This window comes from Lynx rufus, unplaced genomic scaffold (assembly GCF_022079265.1).
Source record: "Lynx rufus isolate CCGP_SWC_20201006 ecotype Redwood Valley unplaced genomic scaffold, mLynRuf1.p SCAF_4, whole genome shotgun sequence".
NCBI classification, from domain to species: Eukaryota; Metazoa; Chordata; class Mammalia; order Carnivora; family Felidae; genus Lynx; species Lynx rufus.
The window spans coordinates 92,096,204-92,114,193 of record NW_025814856.1 but is presented as its reverse complement, the minus strand read 5'-3'; the positions used below and the strand labels follow the sequence as shown (position 1 = coordinate 92,114,193).

The window sequence follows — 17,990 nt, the reverse complement described above, 5'->3', positions numbered from 1 at the left end:
GCTTAAACTATGATTGTATAAATCATGTACAGGTTTTGAATGTGTGTTTTAAGACTTTGATGTACACAAAGAAAATATTGCCATGTGTCCCCCCAAGGCCAGCATCATGTGTATGTTCCAAACTAGAATGTTAGATAATATTTAAATTTTAAGTATTTCATACAATTTCTCATAAAGGATTCGTTTTCTTTCATTTGCTCAAGGCTTTCCTCTGCCCCTAACCATTTCATTGGAACAGTTTTTAGAGATAAATGTCTGGAAAATTGAGTATGAAATTTTGACAATATATTCGAAGTGTGCTGTTTAGTGTGGCAGTTTTTAAAGTTTGAGTTAAAACTAAAATATGGGTAGTTTTGCTAGAGTAATAGTGTAACAGCCAGATTTTTTGGGGGGGGGCGGTGAGTATCAGAGAATGCTTTTTCCAGTCAAAAAGTTAAATTAGCTACAATGTTGTCTCCGCAATATATTATAAAGACAGCCTAAAAAAAGACACACAGATACTATGTGACCTATTTTAGATACTTAAGAAATGGGATAAACCTAATGAAAGACTGAATCATAGAATTTTGTAGGCAAAAAGAGCCTAGAAATTGGCCCCAACCCATAATTTGATAGCTGTAGAAAGGAAGGCCAGGGAAGCTGAAGTGATGTGGTCACAATGGAGTTGCTTGCTCTTTGGCAGAGCCTTTTAGTCTGGTGTTTTGTCCACTGTACTAGCAGCTTTCAAACTCGTCTAAAATTGTGGCAAACAATTTTTCCCTTGGTCTTTTCTCTCCCTAAGATGCCACCCTGTAGATTTGCTTACAGGTATGTCAGGCAGGTCAGCCATGAGGTACAGCTCTGCAGGTCAGGGGTGTGAAGACAGCACATGGGAGGATAATGTGGCTCCTGGAGTCATCCGTCACCCGAAGGAAGCCCAACCTCTCTGAATGTCAGGCCCTACCCTGGGCAAATGCCTGAGGGATTAATCACCAAGGCCAAAGGTCCACATTCTCTGGCATGTGGTTGATGGGACTTCCGGTGCCAGAAGAGTATAAAAATTGTTCTCATAGTGTTCTTGAGCTAGGATGCACCTTATGTATCATTTAACTATGCAGTTTACTAGCTCTTTAATCAGACACCAACCCCCAACCCACCACATGAATAATGTCTCTCATGGAACTTCACCAAGTAAAACAGCTCACAGAGAGGCTTCCTTGGTTGACAGTGTCAGAGGGGAGTCCAGAGCCAGGATCTCCTGATTGTCTCGGTCTGCTACCACCTGGCAGCAATGCCGAGGTCACTCCACATATAGCCTACCACGTATAACCCTGGCCACAGCCTATCCTGGAGATAGCCTCATCGCTTGCCTACACTACTCTAACATCCTAACCCCACTCTTGCCCACCTGCATCCAGTTCTCCACACACTGTCACAGTGAGCTTTTACAAACACAAGTCAGGTCACATCTCTCCCAGTGATCTTCCATTGCATGGAATAAATGCAGATTCCTTACATTGGCCAATATATTGGCCCATATGACCGGGCCCCTCCTGCCCATCATTCTCATTGCTTATTGTCTACTCAGCACATCCCGCCTGCAGCAACCTTCTCTGTTCTGTGAGCACTCCCATCTCTTTCCTGGCTTGGGGCATTGCGAACCTGCCCATCTCTCTCTAACGGCTTTGTATCATTCAGTTCTCCCTAAGAAAGAACTTTTGTCCCCATCCCACCTGAAAGTCACTATGGTATATTGCTGCTTGATGCAGTAAGATTTATTACTCAAAAATGATCTTGTTAATTTATTAGTTTACTTGTTTATTACAGCTTCTCAAAGGGGAATAAGGGGAAAAAGAGGAAGTTCCTGGGAAAAGCTATCACAGGTATTTCAATAGTGAGTGCCCTATCACTTGAAGTTCAGGACCTGAAAGTAAAAGCATTTCCTGCTTGCACAGAAATCCAACAAGATTAGAAAAAAGTCACTCCCTCATTTTAGGTTGTGTCCCGGGTATCTGGAATAGTGCCTAGCACAAAGACTCTGTGGAAGATGGTCAGAAAATCACCCTTATGATACAATCTCATTTCACCAGTTAGGAAGCCACAAATGTACTTATGTCTCATTCTTTTTATTCATACTGTTTTTAAGTGTGCGGTAGGTAAAATTATTAAATGTACTTACATATTTGGGTCAGATAAAAATGCAATGTAATATGATCCCTAAGTGGTATGGAGTCCTTAGTCATGGTGGTAGGCACTGTTGAGTTGAGGTTTCTCTGGAGTCTTGCTTGGGTGGTAAGGTACTGGTTTACTGTATCTCTTTTTGATCTTACAATATATGAGACACTCATATACTAAGTAGAACGATTGGATGGAATATTTTGAGCAGTGGTCCGCGTGTGTGGCGACTCTGAAACTACTTGTAAACCTTTCGGCTGGGTTATAGCAGATGGAGCAGGCTGTGCACTGAAGATACAAAGATTGCTAAGTCAGTCCAGTTCTGCAGGGACTCACACGAATGGGAGTGGAAAGAGGAGATACAGATTATCATACCTCTAGCATTGACTTAATAAATTTACTCTGGTGTTATGTGCTCTGTGACATGTGTCATGTGTTCTTGACAAGATGAATCACTCTACTAGGCGTAAGCCATTTGAGAGGAGATCATATTTGGGCTCATTCATGGAGGAGGAATCTTTTCTAGAAGAAAAAAATGTGGTAAAAGGTGTGCCAGGTAAAGGGAGGAGAAAGAATAAAATCTTGGAGGAAGAAAGCTGTCGTCACTTCTCTACTATCTTCTCAGTATGTAGAAAATATTCTTTAGTCTAAAAGGGTGGGGCTCAGTCTCATGACATTTAAGCAGAATACTTTGTCATGCTCTGTAGCCTCTCTAATCCCCAAGGGCAAAGGCTTCTGGAGCACAAAAGCCAAGAAGAAACCTAGGTACTATTTTCTTTTATGCTGCAGCAGACATCCCTTCAGACAGTGACTGCACAGTGTCCTAGTACTGAAATGGGAAAGGTGTGGTGGTAAAGAAAATGTTTGGAATTTCATTGGTTGTCATTTCAAAAATGTTATCTTGTCAGGTAGATTTGGTAACAAGATTGCAAAGTCACTAATATGACATGTTAGGGATCTTGGACTTTATCCTTGATGTAGCGAATGTCATTGAAGGCTATTGATGGAAGCAGTATGATTATATTTTTGTTTGCAAAAATAAAATCTTATGACAATGCAAAGACCTGATTGAGTAGGTAAACCAGTTAGGAGTTCTTAATAGTGTAGAAGTAAGGGTTGATGGGACCCTCAACCAGAGCATTGACTCTGAGGATGGAGAGAATTTGAATAACTCCAGCCCAGATATGGAAGTCTCTAAAGTTGTGGAAGTGGCTAAGGTCACCTAGGAGAGACCATGAAGTTCTGGGAAACAACAGCGTGTAGTGGGAGGGAGAACATGAGGAGTGAATGAGACCAAGGAGAAGGATCACAGTGGTGGAGGAACCAGGAGAATGATGTTCTGGAAGCCAGAGGAAGAGAAAAAAGTGGTCAAGAGTCTAAGCAAAGTTTTTTTTATTAAAACAGAAGCTGTACTTAAATGTTTGGCTTTCCTGTATTCATTATTTGGCTGATACTGTTAATGCGTGTGTGTGTCTGTGTGTGTGTATTTGTATATTATATGTATCTATACATCCACACATATATCTATGTATATGTTATATAGAGAGTTTCTGGCTTTTCCCCTCTGGAAAAAATATAAATGTTTAGATACTATTTAAATATTCTTCTTTATAACTATTGGTTTGGGCAGTAACCCCTGAGACCCATACAAGTGAAAATTACTAGACCATATGACCTCTAAGATCATTTCAGCTTGAAAGTTTTGATTTTGTGAAGGCATGCCTAAGGATGAGAATTTTGTGAGAAGCTCATAGAGGCAGGAAAAATCTCCGAGCCAGAGAACTTTCAAATGATAAGAATTGATTGGAGGAAAATAAAAGTTAGTTGGAGGGAGTCTAAAGAATATAGCATTTTTATTTCATTGGTCAGTAGAGATTGTCTCTCTCAGATGAGTTGAATGCTCCATTATGCTGATGGGTACACTTTGACACTAGTGAAGCACAAGTAAAAGACACTTGTTGTTGCTAAGGTTGACTTCTGATGACTGAATCTATATATATCTATATGTATATGTATCTATCTATATATATCCATATATATAGATACGTATATATCACATGTGTAGTGTTGTGCACAAACATAAAGGGGTCAATTTTGACCTTGAACATAATTTTTTACTTTATGGACTGTATAAAATGATTGTGGCCCTAGAAGCCACCATTGCCAAAGAACATTTTTTGAAATTCTTTTGATTCCTTACCTTTAGAATTGAGAAAACTGGTAGTAGCAATGAAAACAGTAGAAAACAGACCTTTAGTTAGATTTGAAATTTTATCTTGATTTGGTAGTAATACACACTGGCGACAATAAATATCGTTTAGAAGCATTTCCTGGCTAGATAAATAAGATTGAAAATCCCTAATGAGAGATCTTCTAAGACACATGTGGAGAAAAATCTTCACGCAGCTATTTAATATTTTATCCTTGAAAATATAGAGCAGAAGCAATCTCATAGCTGACTTAAAAGATCAATGTGGACACATTATTGCATTGCCATAATCAGTAGGAAGCAATCAAGGTTCTCTGCTACATCTCTGCATCTTTTTATTACTTCCTTACTTTCTGTATTACCCCTAAATATAGTTTTCCCTGGGTTTCTGTGCTTTCTCACTCCTTTTTGCTTACCTGCCACACTGTTGTCACAGTTAAGGAGTTGGCTTTTTTCCTTCCAAATTCAGCTGTGGCCTCTAGCCATGACTCCTACATCTTCAGGACTGAACTCTTTCCAGAACTGGAGTGCTATAGTCTAAATACCTATTAGACATCTCCAGTTGAATGTTGCAGGTACCACAGAATAAACATTTTCGAAACCGAACCAGTAGTCTTCTCACATCTGACCAGATCTGCTCTTTTGGCTAACTTATTTCTCACCATGATACTACCACTCTCCAGATGCTTGGACTTGAGGCCTTGGTTGTTCAAGCAGTTGCTAGAACCTGTAACTTCTTGTTCTCTGAATCTTTTTCATCTTCCTTCTTTACTGTCTCATTTAGACCCTCTATGCTTACGTAATTGCAGTAGCTCGTGTTGCTCGGTCTCTCTCTAGTTCAGTTAATCTTCTACATTGCTAGCAGCTAAGTCATCCTAGACCATACCTCTAATCATGTCCTCTGCTGCTCAAGCCACTGAGTGACTACTAGTTTTATACGCTCTGCCTGCAGGGTCCAGATGATCGTTCCAGCCACATATCCACCGTCTCCCATCCACACAGCACACCTACACCCCAGCCAAACTGGTTGACTCCTTCCTCAAACATTCCATCGTCATTTGTCCACATTGCTCCTGTTGCAAAAACTTTCCTCCCCTTTCCCATGCCTGTCAAAATCAAACTCTTCTCAACTAGCCCCTCACATAACATAGCTTTTGAAAAGACTGTAAGATTTGAAGTGTGCTCCCCCATTGATCCAGCAGTCCTGATTATGATCATTTATCCTATAAAAATATATATCATGCGTTCATGTATAATATATGTGTACAGATATGTTTAGTGCAACATTGCTTGTAATAGTAAAATATTGGAAACAACTGAAATAGATGCAGCTTGGAAAAAATGGAGACATAAATACACACAAACTGACAGAAGATTGGCCACTGAATGTGGGCTGTGATTTGTGTACTTATGTGTGAGTAGACATGCATACAGGAAAAAAAAAAAAACTCTGAAAAAGTACATACTGAAATTTTGAACAGTAGGGGTGTGTGTGTGTGTGTGTGTGTGTGTGTGTGTGTGTGTGTGTGTGGTGGTAAAATTTTAATGTACCTTATCTAAAAATGTCAACATTTGCTAATACTGCTCAGTAGTGTTAAAATGAATTTGCTTAGTAAAATGTGAGAGTTGTTTGTTTTTTTAAAAAAGTCATGCTTATTACATTATTTTTTTATATTTTATGTTTTTTAAATAAAAATAGAAGCTGGAGAAATGCAACATTAGATTGTAAGCACTAAGTGCTTTAGTATCAAGTGTGTATGTGCTGATACTTATTTATCAGGACAGAGGCCTTAGAAAAGAGTTTTCTCTCTGTCACCTTAGAGTGATATTTCATAAAATACTTTAATTCATGGACGCCAATAATCCAGCTGACAGATTACTTCTTAATAAATATGAGTTTCTTCTTGCAAGTCAGCTTCACTGAATTAAGTGTGTGTGTGGTTGCAACGGCCAACAGTGAAGGATTTGAATGGATGCCATGATACTTACACACAATTCAAACATCAGTTTGATCAATTTTTGTGTAAACTGTTAAGTAGCACAAGTTTGATTCATTTTTATATGCTTATTTTTAATGGAGAACAAAGACATAATGGTATATGTTTGTTTTGTGGCGATCTAGGTATTGTCAACGATTCATATTTCATCAACCGTCTGGAGGAGGAAATGACCACGTAATTAGACATTTTCCTTACTATGCTTTTCTGTATCCAATTATAGCAGTGTTTTCCTAAGCTTTTCTGTAACCAATTATAGCAGTGTTTAAAATTTTGAATTATTAGAATAAAGAGTCAAACTGGAGAACAATACCACTGTTAGTTTTCTAGGAGGATATAGTGTAAAATTTTTTATTTTATTTTATTAAAAAAAATTTTTAATGTTTTATTTATTTTTGAGACAGAGAGAGACAGAGCATGAACGGGGGAGGGTCAGAGAGAGAGGGAGACACAGAATCGGAAGCAGGCTCCAGGCTCTGAGCTGTCAGCACAGAGCCCGACGCGGGGCTTGAACTCACAGACCATGAGATCATGACCTCAGCCGAAGTCAGACGCTTAACCAACTGAGCCACCCAGGCGCCCCATAAAATTTTTTATTTTTTAAGAAAAGAATTTTCTGCATGAGATGAACTAAAATTAAGGTTAGGCCTAGATTAGATTTATGTATGCCTTGTAAATATAGAATATCATACACAATGAGATTAGAGGATTTCAAAGTGTTTTTTTTAATGTGCTTAAATTAAGAATCACAAATTTCAATGGCTTTGTAATAGTTTGCTTCCTGTACTTTTCTAGTCATGATATGATGATGAGACCAGTCAACACAATTTTTTTTCTTTAACACAGCACCAAATTCTAAATAATGAAATAAAACATCCCAGTGTAGACACAGTCCCTCTGACCTTTATTCATCTCAGGGTGCTTTTGTTAATGATTTATATATCTTGAAGTTTGGTCCTCAGAACAGCTTATGAAAAATGTCCAAAGGTATGAGTTTGTTAATCAGAAGATAATGAACATATTGTTTTATTGTTTTACTATCCTGTAAATCATCTGTTAGATTTGAAGAAAATAGAGAATCTTGATCATATGTTGAAAGATAAGAAGCAAGCCCTTCAAATATTCCTAGGGAAAAGCATTGTTTTTTATACTGAGGAAAATGAAACAGTGTCTTATAATCATCTTACAAATGTTTAAATATAAGTATATTTTGTTTGAATTAACATGGACTGATTGTTTAGAATACGTTAAGTCCTTTTCAAGCATTGTACTTGTTAAATGGAAATTTTTTTTTTAATTTTTTTAATGTTTATTTATTTTTGAGAGAGAGAGAGACAGAGCACGAGCAGGGGAGGGGCTTAGAGAGAGAGGGAAACACAGAATCAGAAGCAGGCTCCAGCCTGTCAGCACAGAGCCTGAAGCGGGGCTCAAACCCACAAATTGTGAGATCATGACCTGAGCCGAAGTCGGACGCTTTACCGACTGAGCAACCCAGGCGCCCCAAAATGTGGTTTCTTTTTGGCTGTTTCTTGCTATATCATTAACACTTGGATAATAATTGCTAAATTATTTATTAACTAAAATTTAGTATTGTAATTATATCTTCCCAGATAAGTACGTTGTAATCCCAAGGTATAGGTTGGGGAAGATGTTTTTACCATGATTCCTGCTGGGCTGAACACACGGAGTTGTAAACAGTAACATCCATGACTGCCTGGTTATTTCATGGCTATTTTTGTAACTTCTTCAAGGTTCATACCAGCCTTTTTATTTGAAGACAGCAAGTAGTGCACTTTAAAAAATGGGAATATTGGAACTCCTATTTCATGTAGAATGTCTGTCTTTAACCTAAAAAGAATTTGCGTAGTAAAGTGTGAGAGTTGTTTGCCTTTTTAAAATATAAAGTCTCAGAGCAAAAAGACATAAACTCACTATTTCTAGATAATCGAGTGTCTGATTTTAGAAGATGGTCATTTTTTTTTATTGTTAGAGTTTGAACGGGAAGAAGTGATATTTGATTCATTAAGCATTTTAGGATAACTCACAAAGCCTAGTTGGGCAGACAGTATAAAAATACTTTTTATTTGGCATTTACGTTCTGCCAGATTAGTTGGCCCAAGGTCAGGAGATAATTTCCATGTCTTGGTTCCACTTTCTGGCAGGTTCTGTCACTTCTTTCTATTCTCTAAGGTGCAGAAACCACCTCAAAGTGCTCATCGAGGATCCTGAGGCAATAGAAGTAGACAGGAGTACAGTGGTAGGTCTTACTTGATGCTGGGATGCCTCAAGGCACCACACAAGTCTTTCACAGTAACTGGCATATACTCTGAATCTTATTGTGTTCCAGGCACCGACCCAAGTGCATATCATGCACTGTGGCATTATTATTCTTACCTGCACTTCACCAATTAGAAAAGGTTTAGAAAGGTTAGGCACCTTGCCCAGGATTACACAGCAGATAAGTGAAAAGCTGGGATTTGAGCCAAAGCAGAAACCACACTCCTAACCAACCCACCATGTTGGTTGGCATAGACATAGTTGGATGCCGACCATCAAATCTGTTTGTTACAGCCCCTCCTTATTTATTAAGGATGGAAAGATAGCCAGATGACTGAAAACATAAGTATTATTAGTCTGTTTGGGAAAGCTGTGGTGACCAGAAAACTGTATGTGTAGTGTTCTTGTTGCTTTGCAGGTATGCCTATTATTACAGTGGGATCGGTGCTGGTGTGCTGGTTGCTGCTTACATCCAAGTTTCATTCTGGTGCCTGGCAGCTGGAAGGCAAATACTCAAAATCAGAAAACAATTTTTTCATGCTATAATGCGACAGGAGGTAGGCTGGTTTGATGTGCATGATGTTGGAGAGCTTAACACCCGGCTCACAGAGTAAGTACCAGGTTTTGTGTCTAACGCAGACACGGTTCTTATTCTTACTTACATGAAAAGGGATGCCATCAGATCTTCTCAGAGATATTAGTGCATAACTCAGGAGTAATTAGAAGGCTAAATTCCTTCTGAGCAGCAACCATGTCTTATGTATTCTTTTGTTCTCACGACCCAGGCAGGGCATGAGGGGATTTGCATGACTAGCAATGAGGGTGACCTGCCAGACTCACAAAGTCCTCTGAGAGTGGTTCAGTAGAGCAACAACATGGAACTTTCTGAGGATGTTTCCAAGCAAAATTGTAGATGTAAACTAATTACCCTGCACTTAAAACAACACAACTAACTGGATTCAGGAGAAAAGTTCTTTGCTCACAATTCTAACATTTATTTCTAACACTGTCTGTTCTTTTAGTGATGTCTCCAAAATTAATGAAGGAATTGGTGACAAAATTGGAATGTTCTTTCAGTCAATGGCAACATTTTTCATCGGTTTTATAGTGGGATTTACACGTGGTTGGAAGCTAACCCTTGTGATTTTGGCCATCAGCCCTGTTCTTGGACTGTCAGCTGCTATCTGGGCAAAGGTGGGTAAAGCATGTAAATCCAGATTTTAAATTGTCCCCACTTCCCTCCCCCCATGGTGGAAGGCTGTTTTTGTCACATGATGACCCTGCCCCTGTACTTACTTGGTTTTAGATCATCTATTCAAAATCAGTGGGAATAAGTGGGTGTAACCTTAGTAAGTCCTACTCTTGCCAGGACTGCATGCTGTCCTGGGCCATGTGATTATTTGGGCAAGGTATGAACTAGAAGGAAGTAGGTCTCACATCTCATCCCCTGATTTCATATAAAAGGCATACTCAACTCTCAAAGAGCTGTGTTCTATATTCACAAACAGAAATTCAACTGGAGATTCAAGTTCAGTGACAACATATGTCCCATTCAGCTAACATTATTGATTTTAAAGTCTTTTAGATCTTATTTAATTTGTAAATTGATTTAATAGTTGTGTCAGTGTTATACATGATTCTCTAGTGTTTAACATATTTAAATCCATTGGTATGAAAATTATTTTTCAAAACTACTTTTGGGTCCTCTATGCATATAAATCCTAAGCCTGAAGTTCTCTCTTCCAATCACAAAGCAAAGTAGTGCCAGTTGCCCTGCCCACCTCTGCACACAGATGATCTTGTGAAACGTATTTTCCCTTGCAAGGCTGGGTGTAGCGTTCACGTTAAACTGATTTGATATAAGAGTGGGTAGTGGTAGATACTGGTCCAGTTTCTAATTTGTGTCGGATTCAACACAACTTTGCAAAAGCATTACAAATTCATTTGGCAAAAGGATATAAAGTATTGGGGACCAGCCACAGTCAAGCCTAACACAAAAGAAACCAGATGGTAAGTATTAAGAAATTTTAGAAATTTTACCCCGTAGGATGGATATTGTTTTGATATTGCAAACAATAACTACCATTTACTCAGCTATATCAGGAAAATACATATTATCCTTCTGACGTTTAGGTCTTATCTTAGCACAGGAAAAAATTGAGTTTCTGAGGAGGCTGTTAATATGTTGCTGAGACTAACAGTGTTGTTGGTATTTAAACTGCATTTCTCTGTTAGTCTGCTGAAATACTTGGCCTGTGTGGTAATTGATTTTTCTGTTTACCTAGAATATTAGTCAGGTGGCAAACTGTTCATATCAGTATTTGTTGAAAAACTGTCTAAAATGTATTGGTGTCTGTTCTAGTTATGTTAGGAAAACAGACAGCAAGTTAATATTTTAATAATTATGCTTTGCTTCTGATACTATTTATTTAATAAATGGAGCCATCGGCTTATTGCCGGAGACCTAAGTTTTAATCTTCACTCTGTCATAAAGTTTTGGTAAGATTTGAAATGAATTTTTTAAATTCTTTGATTATCAGCCATATTAAAGAAGTAATGTGGACCCATCTGGGAAGTTTCTTTGTCCCTGTGAGCCTGAGGCTCTTCTCTCCAATTGGGTCAAGAAGGAGGAACAGGATGAGACCCAGTCACAACAAGCTTCTTGGTCTAGGAAGCCTCTTTAGACCGGTACTCTGGCAACTGACATCTTCTGACCAGAGACACTAGCACAGCTAGAGGGCGCAGGTAGGGGAAACCACCACACGCTGCCTCTAGCAAGAGATACCTGGTGGTCTGACCTTTTAGAAACCACTTCCACTTCCTCAGGTAGCAGACACAGAGGCCAACAGAAGTACTGGCAGCTCCAGATAAACCATGCTGACCAAACTAATACACAAAGTCTCTCAATATGAAACTGCCCCTGGAACCACAGCTCACAAAGTAGGCCAGACAGGGTGGGTAACTGCTTGCTAAAAAGATTTAAATAGGACCCATTCTTCTAGCATACTAGACAAAATGTCCAGGATACAGTAAAAGGTCACTTGTCATACCAGTAATCAAGAAAATCACCACTTGAATGAATAAAAAATCATTAGCTGATACCAACACTGAGATAAATCAGATGTTAGAATTATTTGACATGGATTTTGGAACAGCTGCCCTAAAAATTTCAAATTCTCTTGAAACAAAAGAAAAAAATAGCTAATACCAGCAATGAAGTAGAAGTTACAAAAACAAATGAAATGAGAGAACTGAAAGATACAACAGCAGAAATAGAAGTCACAGCGGATGCACTCGGTCTCATTAAGTGGAGATGACTGAATAGAATCAGTGTATCTGGAGATAGAACAATAGAATTTACCGGGTACCTGGGTGGCTCAGTCGGTTAAGTGACCGACTTTGGCTCAGGTCATGATCTAGCAATTTGTGAGCTCAAGCCCTGCATCAGGCTCTGTGCTGAGAGCTCGGAGCCTGGAGCCTGCTTAAGATTCTGTGTCTCCCTCTCTCTCTGTCTCTGCCCCTCCCCGGCTTGTGCTCTTTCTCTTACTCAAAAATGAATAAATGTAAAAAAAAAAATTTTTTTTTAAAAAGTAGGAGAATGAGAACTAGAGGCAACAAATAGTAAACAGGTAAAATGGTGGACTTAACTGCTATCATTAATTATCTTAAAGATAAATAGTTTAAATATACCCATCATAAGAGGAATTAACAGTGGATTAAAAAAACACATGAACCAACTATATGCTGTTTCAAAGAAACTTAATTCAAATTCAACAACATAGGTAGAGTAACAGGATGAGAAAAGATACACCATGCAAACATTAACTTAAAAATGGCTATATTAATATCTGGAAATTTAGACTTCAGAACAAAGAAAGTTATTATAAAAAGAATAACACATAATGGTAAAAGTTTCAATCCACCAGGAAGACATCTTGATCCTAAATGTGTGTGCACCCAATAACAGCCTTCAAATATATGAAGTGAAAGGTCAGAGAATTGAAGGGAAAAATAGAAAAATTAATTCAACGGTTACAGTTGAAGACTTCAACACCCCCTTCTTAGTACTGATAAAACTACTAGACAAAAAATAAGCTAGAATATAGAAGATCTAATCAATACAGTCAACCAATAGAATCTAATTGAGATTTATCAAACACTCTATGCAACAACAGCATAATCCACTTTAAACATTCACCAATATAGATCATATCCTGGGCCATAAAACAAACCTCAACAAATTTAAAAGAATTGAAGCCATAAAGTGTGTTTTTCCTGACTACAGCAGTGTCATACTAGAAACAAATAAAAGAATGACAATGAGAAAATCTCTAAGCATGTGGGAGTCAATAGACTTTTAAATAATCCTTGGATCATGAAGTTTCAAATGAAAAGCATATATAACTAAAGGAAAACAAAAACACTGTCAACATTTTGGGATACAGCTAAAGATGTGCTGAGGGAAATTTATAGCATTAAATATCTACATTAGAAATGAGGAATGGTCCGAGGCACCTAGGTGGCTCAGGCAATTAAACATCCTGACTTTGACTCAGGTGATGATTTGGCTCATGTCATGATCTCACGGTTTGTGAGTTCAAGCCCCGTGTCGTGCTCTCTGCTAACAGCTCAGAGCCTGGAGCCTCCTTCGGATTCTGTGTCTCCCTCTCTCTCTGCCCCTCTCCCACTCACCTATGTCTCTCTCTCTCTGTCTCAAAAATAAACATGAAAAATAATTATAAATTAAAAAAATGAGGAAAGGTCTCAAACCAATAATATAAGTTTCTACCTCAAGAAACTAGAAAAAGAAGAGCAAAATAAAATCAAAGCAAACAGAAGTAAATAAAAAGGTAAGAGCAGAAATTAGTGAAATTGAAAATAGGAAAATAATAGAGAAAATCAGTGAAACAGCTGGTTTTTCAAAAAAGTCAATAAAATTAGCAAGACTAGCAAAAATACACACCAAATCAAAATAGCAAGAATGAATTAAAGGATATCACTATAAATCCTGCAGGCCTTAAAAAGATAATAAGGGAATACTGCAAAAAATTTTACACTCCTAAATTTAAAAAGTTTGAGATAAACTGCTTAATAACAGCAAACTGCCAAACGCAACTAAGGTGAGATAGACAATTTGAATGGCCCTATAATCACTAATATTTTGTGACTTCACAGCTCTTAGAAAGAAATCCCCAGGCCCAAATGATTTTAATGAAAAGTTCTACCAAACATTTAAAGAAGAATTAACATGGATTTATATAATCTCTTCCAGGAAAAAGAATACTTTCTCTTCTTTACCACAGATTAAGGACCATTTTCCAACTCATTTTATGAGGCTAGTATTTTTTTTTTTTCAACGTTTATTTTATTTTTGGGACAGAGAGAGACAGAGCATGAACGGGCGAGGGGCAGAGAGAGAGGGAGACACAGAATCGGAAACAGGCTCCAGGCTCTGAGCCATCAGCCCAGAGCCCGACGCGGGGCTCGAACTCACAGACCGCAAGATCGTGACCTGGCTGAAGTCAGACGCTTAACCGACTGCGCCACCCAGGCGCCCCTAGGCTAGTATTTTTTGATACCCAAACTAGACAGCAAAGACCATATAAAAAAAAATGTACACCAATATCTTTCACAGACTGAGAGTAAACATTCCTCAGTAGCATACAGGTGACCCTTGAACAACACTGGCTTTGAACTGTGTATGTTCACTTCTCAGACTTTCTTTTAAAGTTCACTTATTTATTTTGAGAGAGAGAGAGAGCAAGCATGGGCGTGTGAGTGAGGGAGGGGCAGAGAGAGAGGGAGAGAGGGAGAACCCCAAGTAGGCCTGCACAATCAGTGCAGAGCCCAGTGTGGGGCTCAATCTCAAGAACCATGAGGTCGAGATATGAGCTGAAATCAAGAGTAGGACACTCAACTGACTGAGCCACCCAGGCATCCCAATTTTATATAGATTATGTACTATTTCCATATTATTGATTGAGCCCTGTTCCCTGGATTGAAGTAAACCAGTGAAAAACTTGGAAGCATTTCTTTTTTAAGTTTATTTATTTATTTCGAGAGAGTGAGTGAGAAAGCATGATCAGTGGAAAGACAGAGGCTGAGTCCCAAGCAGGCACCCACGATTTTCTTAACGTTTTCTTTTATCCAGCTTACTGTATTGTAAGAATACGGTGTATAATCCATATGTGTTAATTGACTATGTTACCTGTAAAGCCTCTAGTTAACAGTAGGCTATTAGTAGTTAAGTTTTTGGAGAGTCAAAAGTTATACAAAGGGGGTGCCTGGCTGGCTTAGTCAGTAGAGCATACAGCTTTTGATCTCGGGGTTGTGAATTTGAGCTCCATGTTGGGTATAGAGATTACTTAAAAGTAAAGTCTTAAAAAAAAAAGTCATACGTAGACTTTTGCCTGTGTGAGGTGTTGGCATCCCTTTCATATTGTTGAAGGGTCAACTGTATTAGCAAACCAAATCCAGCAATGTATAAAAAGAATACTATACTGGGGCGCCTGGGTGGCTCAGTCAGTTAAGCATCCAACTTCGGCTCAGGTCATGATCTCGTGGTCCGTGGGTTCGAGCCCCGTGTCGGGCTCTGTGCTGACAGCTCAGAGCCTGGAGCCTGTTTCAGATTCTGTGTCTCCCTCTTTCTCTGACCCTCCCCTGTTCATGCTCTCTCTCTGTCTCAAAAATAAATAAATGTTAAAAAAAAAAAAGAATACTATACCATGACCAAGTGGGATTTGTTTCAGCTAGGTAAGACTAGCTCAACATTTGAAAATCAATCAGTATAATTCACTGTATCGACAAGGTAAAGAAGAAAAACTGTGATAATATCAACTGACAGAGAATAAACATTTGACAATATCCAACACCCATTGGTGATTAAAAAAACCCAAAACCCCAAAACTAAAAACACCTCTCAGCAAGTCAAGAATGGTGGGATATTACCTCAACCTGATAAAAATCATCTGCAGAAACCCTACAGCTAATGTCATGTTTAATAGTGAAAGTCTGAATGCTTTCTCCCTAAGACTGGGAATAAGGAAGGTAAGGAGGTCTGCTCTCCCTACTCTTTTCAACAAAGTATAGAGCTTCTAGTCATTATAAGAAGGCAAGAAAAAGAAAGGTATATAGATCAGAAAAGAACAAATAAAATTATATCTATTTATAAGTAGCATACTTTTTTATGTAGAAAATCTTAAGGATCACTTCTCAGCCTTTTGGCTAGGATCAAGTGAAAATCTTAAGGAATCTACAGTCTTCTAGAACTAATAATTGAATTTATAAAGGTCACAAGTTACCAGATCAATTACATTTCTACACAGTAACAATAAACATGCACAACCCAAAATGTAAATAGTAAGTTAAAATTAATACCATTTGTGATCACTACAAATAAGGTAATACTTAGGTATACACTTCATAAAACATACATAGGATCTGTATGGTGACAATTATTAAACGGTCATGAAAGAAATCAAGGCTGAGTAATTGAAGAGACATGGTATGTTCATGGATTAGAAGACCCAACATAGTAAAGATGTCATTTCTTTCCAAACTGATGTGTATGTAGATATAAGGCACTTCCTATAAATATATAAATATTACAGTAGGGCTTTCTTGCGGACATAGACGAGACAGCTATTGTAAAATTTATATGGAAAGACACAGGCCCTAGAAGAGCTAAAACAATTTTGATAAAGAATAAAGTGAGAAGAACAGGTCCGTCTGCTATCAAAGTTTACTCTACTGCTGTGGTATACTGGCTGAAGGTTAGACTCATAAATCAATGAAAACAATAGAGAACCCAGAAATAGACTTACGCAAATATGCCCAGCTTATTTTTTGATGAAGATACAAAGCAATTCAGTGAAGGAAGAATGAACTTTTCAACAAATAGTGCTGGAGCAATTGGATATCCACAGGTGCAGGGGTGAGGGGGGGACCCTTGACTTAAACCTCACACCATATAAAAATTAACAAAAATGGATCATAGACTTATATGTAAGGTGTAAAGCTATAAAACTTTGAGAAGAAAACACAGGAGAAGATCTTTAGGATCTGTGCCTAGGCAAGGAGTTCTTACATTTGACACTAAAAGCTCAATCCTTGGAAAGAAAAAATCATAAATTAGGCTTCATCGAAACTAAAAACTTTTGCTCTCTGAAAGCCATGTGAAGAGGATGAAAAGATGGGCTACAAACTGGGGAATAATTATATGCAAACTTATCCAGACAAAGGACTTAGTGTCCTAAAACTAAAAACTCCGTAAAAAGCAAAACAATTAGAATGGACAAAAGACGTGAACAAACAGTTTGTCAGAAAGGATATACAGATAGCAAGTAAGCACATGAAAAGTTGTTCAGTATTATTAGCCATCAGGAAAGAACTAAATTAAACTACAATGAGATATCACTACACATCTATCAGAATTGCTAAAATAAAATTAAAAAATAATGAAACCAAATGCTGGTGAGATGCAGAGAAACTGAATAACTCGTAGATTGTTGGTGGGAATGTAAAATGGTAGGGCACTCTGGAAAACAGTTTTGCAGTTTCTGGAAAACTAAACATGCAGTTACCCATATAATTCAGCAATTGTACTCTTGGGCATTTATCTGAGAATAAAGAAAATTTTGTTCACTCAGAACCTGTATTCAAATGTTTTAGCAGCTTTATTTGTAATGGTTCAAAACTGAAACAACCCCAGATATCCTTCAACGTGTGAATGACTAAACTGTGGAATATTTATACCATGGAATACTACCTAGGAAAGAACTAGTAATATACACAACAACCCAGATGAATTTCCAGATAAATTATGCTGTGTGAAAAAAGCCAATCCAAAAAGGTCACATCGCATTATGAATTAGCTTATATAAGTATTCTTGAAATGATAAAATTCATGACATAAAACAGATTATGGTTTTCAGGGTTAAGGGATAGGGAGGAGAGGAGAGGAAAAGCAAGGGGCAAGGAAAGAGGTGGCTGTGGCTATGAAGAGTAGCACCAAAGGATCCCTGTGGCGGAATTGTTATGTATCATGATTGGTCACATGAAGGTACAGAGATGATAATGTTGCTTAGAACTAATCACATGCACGTGAGTGCATGTAAAATAACATTGACAGATAAATGTTAAATGTTAAATTCCTGATTGGGATATGGTACTGTAGTTTTCAAGATGTTTCTCTTGGGGAACACTAGATGAAGAGTATGTTGAAAAATAAAATTTAACTGAGTGAATTTGAAGATCTGATTGGGTTTATTCATTGAAGCATGAATCAGGCAGCATCTCATCTACAAATAGAAAGGATCTCCAAAGAGCTGTATAAATGAAAGGTTTTTATCCGC

At 37.9% G+C, this 17,990-nt stretch overlaps 1 protein-coding gene across 1 annotated transcript in view; it reads left to right on the top strand.

Moving 5' to 3' along the window:
• Positions 1-17,990, top strand: part of ABCB1 (ATP binding cassette subfamily B member 1) — a 114,115-nt gene that overhangs the window by 24,992 nt on the left and 71,133 nt on the right. The window contains exons 5-7 of the mRNA XM_047096458.1: positions 6,486-6,537; positions 9,056-9,247; positions 9,660-9,831. Of these exons, the coding sequence (XP_046952414.1) occupies positions 6,486-6,537; positions 9,056-9,247; positions 9,660-9,831 (416 nt within the window). The remainder of the gene's footprint in view (positions 1-6,485; positions 6,538-9,055; positions 9,248-9,659; positions 9,832-17,990) is intronic.